Source organism: Mizuhopecten yessoensis, unplaced genomic scaffold (assembly GCF_002113885.1).
Source record: "Mizuhopecten yessoensis strain PY_sf001 unplaced genomic scaffold, ASM211388v2 scaffold6313, whole genome shotgun sequence".
In the NCBI taxonomy this organism is placed as follows: domain Eukaryota; kingdom Metazoa; phylum Mollusca; class Bivalvia; order Pectinida; family Pectinidae; genus Mizuhopecten; species Mizuhopecten yessoensis.
Genome location: NW_018406487.1, coordinates 270,277 through 280,358, shown reverse-complemented (window position 1 = coordinate 280,358; position 10,082 = coordinate 270,277). Strand labels below are relative to the sequence as shown.

General features: G+C 37.5%; 1 protein-coding gene across 1 annotated transcript in view; it reads left to right on the top strand.

The window, feature by feature from the left end:
- Positions 1-6,696, top strand: part of LOC110451963 — a 23,187-nt gene extending 16,491 nt beyond the window's left edge. Inside the window, exon 2 of the mRNA XM_021500200.1 lies at positions 6,490-6,696. Within this exon, the coding sequence (XP_021355875.1) occupies positions 6,490-6,696 (207 nt within the window). The remainder of the gene's footprint in view (positions 1-6,489) is intronic.
- The last annotated feature ends 3,386 nt before the right edge of the window (positions 6,697-10,082 follow it).

Here is a 10,082-nt window from a genome sequence, read left to right as displayed (position 1 = left end):
TTTTTCCCACTTATTTTCCGAATCATATCCCATACTTATTTTGAGGGCGTGTTTGATGATATCTTGGATACATATTCTCTCCAGCTGTTTATTTTGTCAATTTTAATTGATCGCCGAGCCTTTGCCCGCCAAATTTTAAATTCACTATAGTTTGAAGCAGTTGGGCAATTGAAGTAGCGTCTTAGAGCAGCTGCCCGATTACTGCGTGTTTTAAAAGATTCTTCAGATAAAAGGAACTTCGTAGGTTTTGGAGCGGATTTTGGAATTGTCTTTTGGGCAATAGAAGTGAGTGTTTCAGTAAAAGTTTTGATAGGGTCGTCGAGGTTAGTAAAATTGTCTATGGTTAGTTTTTCAATGCACATGTGTTGGAATTGGGCCCAATCTGCTTTGCCACATGCAATTCACCTTTAAATATTCTGAAATTGTAATACCTCACGAGGTTGTATCATGTCATATATATACATGTATAATAAAAACCAGGTGGTCTCTCCGGCTTCTGTAGACAGTTTACCCTTGTACAAACAAATTTATTAATTTTATATAAAATGATATAACGAGATTAATCAATTCTATATAACATGAAAACGAGTGTTAGATTCTATGTATTATATAATTCGAGAACGACGCCTACATAATCGTTATCAATACGTCTTCTCTAGATAGTAACGACTGATAAAAAAGGGTGCATTGAATTTGTAGCTCGCTGCGCCCCCACAAATAAGTTCCAGAAACTTTCCCTTAAGAACCTTATAATTGAACAAATAATCATTTAAATATAATTCTTTTCATCAATTAATTATCTATAATTATACAATTATAACAAGATTTATAGAGTTGTTTACACTAGAAAATAGTTTAAATAGCGTTCACGAAACTAGAAGTGACGTCATAGATAATCGTGTAGTTAAGGAGTATGTTTCAAAAACGACTTTCGAAAAACAATTCAGGTTTGCTTCAGTTTTTCCGAATATTTTTGTTTTAAAACGAAGACCGGCATGAAATTCACACTATTTTAACAAATAGTATCCAAAGTTTGCAACAGACCACTTGTTCGATAAGAACTGGCGTCCCACTATTGGGAACTAAAATACTTTACTTGGATGTGGATTCTATGTTATGGTTCAGGAAAATTTGAAATGGGGTACATTAAGTAATTAAATAACTAATAAAACGTCACCACTAGTTGAATTATTAGTATTATCCTATACTCATTATTAACTTAATCATTGCGATAAATTACAATATAACACAATATATGCATAAAAATGCAAGATATTCAAATTACCTTGCCACTGTGTCCGTCCTGGATAAGTACTTCAGTCGTCATTGTGACACATAACACATCTAAGATAATTTCATGACATTACATGTTAAGCATTAAAAGGATGAATGTCAAAACGAGTTCCGATGAAAAATGGTATACTAGCTGATGATTTTGTTGTTTTTTGGATTGGTAACAGACAGTGCCTCAACCAACATTTTATTTACTAAAGACACACCATTGCACGAACACATGTGATATGTGTGTTTGTTCAAATGGAAAAGAAAACAACTTATCTAGGGTAGAGGGATAGGGAGGGGAGGGTATTGTCTATATCATAAACAAGCACTGGATAAATTAAGATAAATATTTATTCCTGAATCAACAATTCAAATGAAAATATAACATTTATGTTAATGCTCATATGATGATGAAAGTGTTGAAATAACCACTTAAAAATATCTTTCAGGCAAAGAGAAGTTTATGATGGATTCAGAAACACTAACTTTTGTATTGGAAGACGATGGAACAGAAGTTGACAGCTGTTACTGGGAAACACTTCCTCCCTATACCAAACTTGTTCTGTTACAAGATGATGATGTATGGGAACCAGCTGCAGGTAATGGTCAATTTCATTGACTCGGGGCTATATTGTAAAAATTAACAAAGAGGTCCAGAGGGCCTGTATCGCTCACCTGAATATTTAAGCAGTCATAGCAAAATATTCTCATTAAATAGTATATTGCACTAAAAATATTTCCCTCGCAAACTTTGTTGGCTCCATCTGTTGAAACTACCAGCAAAATATTATTATAAGATTCTATGCTTTTTGATTCTTCTTCAGAAGTTGCTCGACATATTTTCCCGTGACCTTGTAAGTAGGTCAATGCCATATTCCTTCTCAAATTGGTTAGCTCCATCCCAAAAAGCTACCAGCCAAATTTTATGAATCCATTCCTTTTAGTTCTTAAGAACAAATCCATTAAAATGTTGTTCACCTCTGTGACCTCTAAAGTAGGTTGAGGTCATTTTCATTCGCAAACTTTGGTGAGCTCTATCCCATGAAGTCACCAGCCAAATATTATAATTTTATGCCTTTTAATTCTTCAGAAAAAGTAGTTTGAACTGTTTGACATATTTGAACGCTGTGACCTTGAAACTAAGTCAAGGTCATTTTCATTCGCAAACTTTGTTTGGCTCTTTCCCAGGAAGCCACCTGCCAAATATTAAGATTTTATACTTTTCAGTTCTTCAGAAGAAGTTCTAAGCGATAGACATATCTGACTCCTGTGACCTTGAAAGTAGGTCAAGGTCACTTTCATTCGCAAATTTTGTTGGGCGTTTTCCCAGGAAATAAGCAGCCAAATATAAAGGTTCTATAACTTCCAGTTCTTCAGAAGAAGTCGTTTGAAGTGTTTGACATATCTGCCTCATGTGACCTTGAAAGAAGGTCAAGGTCATTTTCATTCTCAAACTTTGTTGGGCTCTTTTCTAGGAAGCTACAAGCCAAATATAAAGATTATATACCTTTCAGTTCTCCAGTAGAAGTTGTTTGAGGTGTTTGACACATTTGACCCCTGTGACCTTGAAAGAAGATCAAGGTCATTTTCATCCTCAAACTTTGTCAGGCTCTATCCCAGGAAGACATCAATCAAATATAAAGATTCTATACCTTTCAGTTCTTCAGAAGAATTCATTTGAAGCTTTTGACACATCTGACCCCTGTGACCTTGAAGGTAGGTCAAGGTCATTTTCTTTCTCAAACTTTGTAGGGCTTCTTCCAACAAAGCTTTGAGCCAAATATCACGACTCTAGGCCTGTCCGTTCTTCAGAAGAAGTTGTTTAAAGGAAAAGTTGACGGACGATGACGGACAGACAGACGGACGGACGGACGACAAACCATGACATAAGCTCACTTGCCCTTTGGGCAGGTGAGCTAAAATGAGATGCATATGTAAAATCAGGTTGAAGTTGAACTTGCATTCAATAATTCAGAGCTGACTTTTAAGATTATCTGGATTCAACAACTTTTGTTGTACTTTATCGAAACTAAAATTGCTATGATAATTGGCCAATAAGCAGGTATCTGCAACAAATTGTAACAAACGTGTAGGCTTGTAATCAGACACGAAGTCATTTTAATTTTAGCAGCTACAACATCAACAAGAGTAATGCAAATTATGGAGAATTTAAAGCAAAAGAAAGAAAGCAGCAAGGCCATAAGTGGTATGTGTCATATTAGTTGGTTAATAAATGGCCTGCAAATATTTCTAGTCAATAGCTTAATGCTAAAATTAACAATATGTATATACATGAAGTAACTGAAATATAGAGTTGTTGCCTATTTTTGGGTTCAAGACCTGGCACAATATATCTGTTGCCTGAAAGCAAAATATATGGTCCGAGTTTGTTCATACCGTGGCATCCGTCGGCCGTTCGTCGTCCGTCTCTACGTCAACAATTTCTTCAAACAACTTCTTCCTCTTAATCCCTGATTGGAATTTAACTAAATTTGACTGGAATCATTCATAGGTAAAAGGGATTCAAAATTGTACAAATGGTGGGGCTGATACCACAGGGGTTGAGGGGCGGACCTAAAAGGGGTCAATTTGGCTATATTGCTATAAACAACTTCTTCCCTAGAACATTGCACTGGATATCAATAATATTAGGTTGAAAGCATACATGGGAGGTGGATATTCAAAATTGTACAAATGGAGGGGCTGAGAGGCGGGGCCAAAAGGGGTTATTTGGCCATATTGGTTTAAGCGACATCTTCTCTTGAACTAGGCGATGGATATCAACCATTTTTGACTGGTAGCATCCCAAGGTGGTGAGGATTCAAAATTGTACAAATGATGGGGCTGAAGGGCGGGGCCAAACAGGAGGCCCATGGGCCTTAACGGTCACCTGATATATTTATATAGAGAGTTGATTTTGTTTTTAACATGAACAGAAATATTCAAAGTGACAAAAAACAATAAAACAACCTTATTCAATATCTAGCATACAGATTTCAGACTAAAAAGTATTTGATATTAGCACCTCTGATTCTAAACAAGGTAAATGAAGAAATTTTAGCACACTGACTCCTTTGAGCCACACCCTACAGCCCTTGGGGGTAGGGCTGGCTCAAAATTTCCAAAGTATCAAACTGTCAACTCAAGGTTATAATTCCAATCAAGTTATTAACATGTAATATTCAAAGTATCATTTGCCATTATAAACCATAATGAATTTTGCCCCCCTCCTTCCCCAGGGGGTAAACGTGAGACCCTAGGGTCATAAACCTCAAGACCCTTCAATCTATGAAGAGTATTTGATTTTACCATATCAGGGTCTTGAGAAGAAGATTTTTGAAATTTCAGTCAATTCAACCCTTTTTGGCCCCACCCATCAGCCCCTGGGGGTCAGTCAGGGCTCATATATATGTGCATACTATCAAACTGCTACCTAATACTGATAATGCTTACCCAAATTGAATTACTTCCAATGGAAATTAAACAAATGTTGGTCCAAAATGTGATTTCCCTATATAAACTAAAGTAAAGTTTATTGCCTCCCCAGGGTCAAGAAATTCACAATTGTAGTTAAGCACCTTAAGACACCTTCCATATATGAAGAGCATTTGATTCTACCATATCAGGGTCTTGAGAAGATTTTTGAAATTTCAGTCAATTCAACCCTTTTTGGCCCCACCCATCAGCCCCTGAGGGTCAGTCAGGGCTCATATGTGCATACTATCAAACTGATACCTAATACTGATAATGCTAACCCAAATTGAATTACTTGCAATGGAAATTAAACAAATGTTGGTCCAAAATGTGATTTCCCGATATAAACAATAGTAAAGTTTACCCCCTCCCCAGGGGGAAACGTGAGACCCCAGGGTCAAGAAATTCACAATTATGGTAAAGCACCTTAAGACCCTTCCATATATGAAGAGTATTTGATTCTACCATATCTGGGTCTTGAGAAGAAGATTTTTGAAATTTTAGTCAATTTGACCCTTTTTAGCCCCGCCCCGCAGACCCCATGTGGGTTGGGACTAAACCGACCACTATTTTTGTTGACCTTTGTCCATGGAAGGTCCCTGCAAAATTTCATTGAAATTGGTTCAAGGGTTTTGGAGAACTAGATTTCTGAACGTTTAGTCATTTTGACCCTTTTTGGCCCCGCCCCTCAGGCCCCTGGGGGCTTGGGACTAAAAACTATCTTCCATGAATTCTGTATGCATAACCTACCCGCTTTTATAACAAATTAGGTCCACGAGCCGTTAAGTCATCTGAGGAGAAGAATATGTATAAAGTATCTTGTAGAAATATATAGGTGTACAAAAGGAATGTGGGTATTTACAAAATACCCTTTTCTTTGATAGGGATAAAGGGATTTTATCCTAATTTGGTATAGATCATCATTGGCAAAAGGGTTCAAAATTGTGTATAAACGGAGGTTATGACACTCCTGGAGGCAGAGGGGCGCAGCCCAGAAGCATCATAAAAGTAATACTTGCTCTTCATGAAGAAGACCACCATTATATAATGGCTACACGGAGATTAAATTCACATGTTACTCATGAACTGCTCATGCACCAGTGTTCAAATATATTTTGCAATACATGCATAAGATTTCAAGATTATTTATTTGAGGCAAATATAAATGTTATTCAGTGGAATTGATGTTCAATTTATTTGATTGAATAGATTTAGTAAAAAACAACTATTTCCCCATTCCTGGGAAAAAAGGGAAATCACCTTTTTGTGTCAATAATCCTGCATATTCACCTTATTTAATGGCAATAAGTGTATAAAATCAATTAAAGTAATGACAAATATTTCTGATATTGACCATTGCATCTGAAACACAATTTAGTTCAAGGTTGTCTCATACTTGACCATTGTCTAAGATGCATGTTTTTTAGGACTTTGTTAATTGTATTAAGTACATTATCAGAGTTTCGATCTTATTGCAATCGCCATGTGGAGAGCAGTAACAAAGAAATGGCCCGGATCTGCAAGAAAATCCCAAATATGACCTATGTCCCACATTCCACATTCAGTCATAAGGGAATTGTCAACCGTAGCCTGATACCTACCGATGGTTTACATCTGAAGCCTGCCGGTATACAGCAACTAAAGTCTGAAATCTGGGATGGAATCAAAACGGCGCACATTAGGAAGGCATACATACCTCCATAACAACATATTGAGGAACCTGATGATGACCAGACAGAACCATCATATGAGGACTGTACACCATACAGAGATGCACTGCTTAAGACAGAAGATGAGAGGAGGACACATCATCACATCTACAACCGCCATCACCGAGACCAGGATGCGTATCAGGAGATTGGCCGTCACTGGAATCTGGATTCGTCCTCACCAGGAAAGATGCCATTATCAGGAGGGACAACGAAACTGATGCAAAGATGAGGACTAGTGCAAGGAAAGGCAATGACACTTCCAGCACATCGGACAACTACAGTCTGAAAGACATTTCTCGCAAGTAGGATGCCAACACCACAAGAAGGGATGATGTTAAGAAGATAAAGCAACCACCTGCAGAGACGCAACTTAAAGGAGGACCATAATGGCTACTGTGATATTTACAAAAGACACACGGAGATTAAATTCACATGTTATTCATGAACTGCTCATGCACCAGTGTTAAAATATATTTTGCAATACATGTATAAGATTTCAAGATTATTTATTTGAGGCAATTATAAATGTTATTCAGTGGAATTGATGTTCAAGTTATTTGACTGAATAGATTCAGTAAAAAACAATTATTTCCCCATTCCTGGGAAAAAAGGGAAATCACCTTTTTGTGTCAATAATCCTGCATATTCCTTAAAGGAGGACCACCACAACCAGAAAGGATGTCACTAGCAGTAGGGACACAACAACACTACGGAGTGATGCCACAACCACAAGAAGGAATCCACCAGCCAAGAGACATCACCAACGGAGAGGACATGGCCACCACCAGGGACATCACCACAGGAAGGGAGATGACAACTGAAAAGGACTCAACTACAAGGAGGACCCCCACCACAAGAAAGGATGTCACTAGCAGTAGGGACACAACACTACGAAGTGATGCCAAAACCACCAGAAGGAAGTCCACCAAGCCAAGAGACATCACCGATGGAGAGGACATGGCCACAACCAGGGACATCACCACAGGAAGGGAGATGACAACTGAAAAGGACTCCACTACAAGAAGGACCCCCACCACCAGAAAGGATGTCACTAACGGTAATAGTAACAAGAGGCCCAATGGGCCTGAATCGCTCACCTGGTATCAATCTCACAAATAATCTTAAAAGTGGACTAAAATACAACTACAGGCATAATATCAGTGTTTGCCTCATAAGAACCTATTAAAACATTTAAACAAATGACGCCTGTGACCTTGAATATAGTTTATAGTCGTCCAACCAAGCATGCTTCTGGCAAAATATCATTACCCTGGACCTTTTGGTTATACAGAACAAGTCATTGAAAGATTCAAACATATTTGACCCCTGTGACCTTTATTATATGTCAAGATTATTCCTTTGAACAAACTTGGTAGTCCTTCATCCTAGCATGCTACCGGCGAAACAGCATCATCCTAGGACTTTTGCTTATTGAAAAGATGTTGTTTAAAGGTTTTAAACATATTTGTTTAATACAGTCAATATTATATATTAACACGAGTGTTAGCTTCACACAAATTCAACACCTGCATGGTCAAATTCCACTTGAACTTCTCCGCATTCACACAATCAATGGCGAACACGTGTAACCGGTCAACTTCAACAGTCTTCCAGTTTCATGGCGGATTCAAAAGTATACTTTCTGGCTCAGTAACAGGCGGAAACATCGAGGTTCACATTCACCAACAACCCTCTCCGAAGAAATAGGCTTGTGTTATAGAGAGCGACAATCACTCTAATCCCTTCAAACTTTTCAAAAGTGAAGACTTCGATGTGTATTATGCTGACATTTACCTTGACAGTGCACGCGCCGTTGTGCCAAATGTGTGACGTCATTGGTATTTTAGTAAATGCCAATTTGTTGAATGGTTTTCGTATAAAAAATATTATTAATGTTGTTATGATATTGATTAAAACATTAGTTGATGAAACCTAAATAAGTATGTTCTCGGGAAGAAGTTTCTGCAACTATTTTTTTGTGACGCAGCGAGCTCAAAACAAAATGCATGTAATGCGTCCTTTTGTCAGCCAACGGTACAATTTATAAAGAGACGTGTCAAGAAAACAAAAATTATATAATAAATACAATCTTACACTCGTGTTCATGTAATATTGAATTTATTAAACTCGTTCAATAAATTCATTATTACATGAACACTCGTGTCAAATCCTCTGGGAGGTGATGAAAAAGGAAGTAGCCGCCTTATATGTTTTACCAAGGACTTACAGTCCAGGAAAGCGGGATGGCTCCTTGAACTTTAACGAGTTTAGACCCCCTGCATCATCCACCCTTTTTCATATTGTTTGCGATGAAATGCTACAACAAATAATATTTGGAGAAAGATGTTCTTGTGTAATTATGAGTTTATAATTGTCTGGAATATACGGTTGCTTTAAAGAGTGAAGTGCCAATTAAAAAGAATCCAAAGAAGGAACAGACAAATGAAGTTGGAGTTTATGATCTTCACACATAATGCTGTCCCAGCAATATTCTTGAATATACAAAAGTTAAAGGTTTATTAGGAAATTCGGTGAAAAACCTTTCGGTGAATGGCCGATAAAATTAGAAAGGGGAGACAGAAGGAAATGATAGGGAGAGAGAGAGGTGAGAAAAGAAGGAAAATTAGCACCAATTAGCAAAACAAAAACGAGCCTTTCACGCATTTTGTATGTGAACCCCCGCGACCTGTTGCCTCGATCTGGAGAGAGTGTATTTTCTCATTGTAGTAAACTAATTGTTGCACCATTTCAAGTGAAAATAGCAATTATTTTGTAGTGACCTATAGTTTATTTCACATTTTCTGTCACTAGGTCAGGTTTTAGTTAAAATACTGCAAGGGTTAGCCATTGAAAGGAAATGAACTCCTACCATATGGGAATAGAATCCCAGTCGCTCATTGGCTGATTTAGTTGCGTGAGTCCTTGTATGATTCAACATTTAATCTATGACTCCTGCAATAACATTTATTTGTACAGACAACCTCATACCAGCGGAAAAGGTACAAGAGATCTTGATGGCATTTACTTCCTTGCAGGAGCTGCTCTTGACAGCACCAGAGCCCTGTCAGGAGAAGTACATTGCCATCAGGAGTATGCTCATATTCATGTTATTGATTGTGAATGGCCAACGCTGTGGGGCCATCACGAACATTATGGTTGGGGAATTAGACAAAAGACGATCCCAAAAGGGCCTCGGCATTATCAAGGTAACTGCTTTGTTTTTAGATGTAGTTTAAGAAATTAACTCCCTACCCTTTACAAGGTATTAAAACCAGTCGTCAACAACGGCGACATTGCCAAAGAGAGTCAAAGACTCATGAAGCTGCATTTTGTTAAGCAAAACTAGTTGGTTCAGTAACAAAAAGAAACTTCTAACTGGGCGACGTTGACACGTTTCGTAGAACACTGTGGTAAAAATCAATTTACTATTAATATTTCCTCGCAATTGCCGATCGTATTTTGAACTTTCCTATGTTTTTATTGGCTTTGAACTTTGTAATCAAGGATTATATAGCATAAAACTAAATGTCTGGGTGTATATAGAAATCGTTGATATTTAAAGTAAGAGCTAATCGTGTAACGTTGCCTTTTATTTTATTTTTTTTACATTAGGGT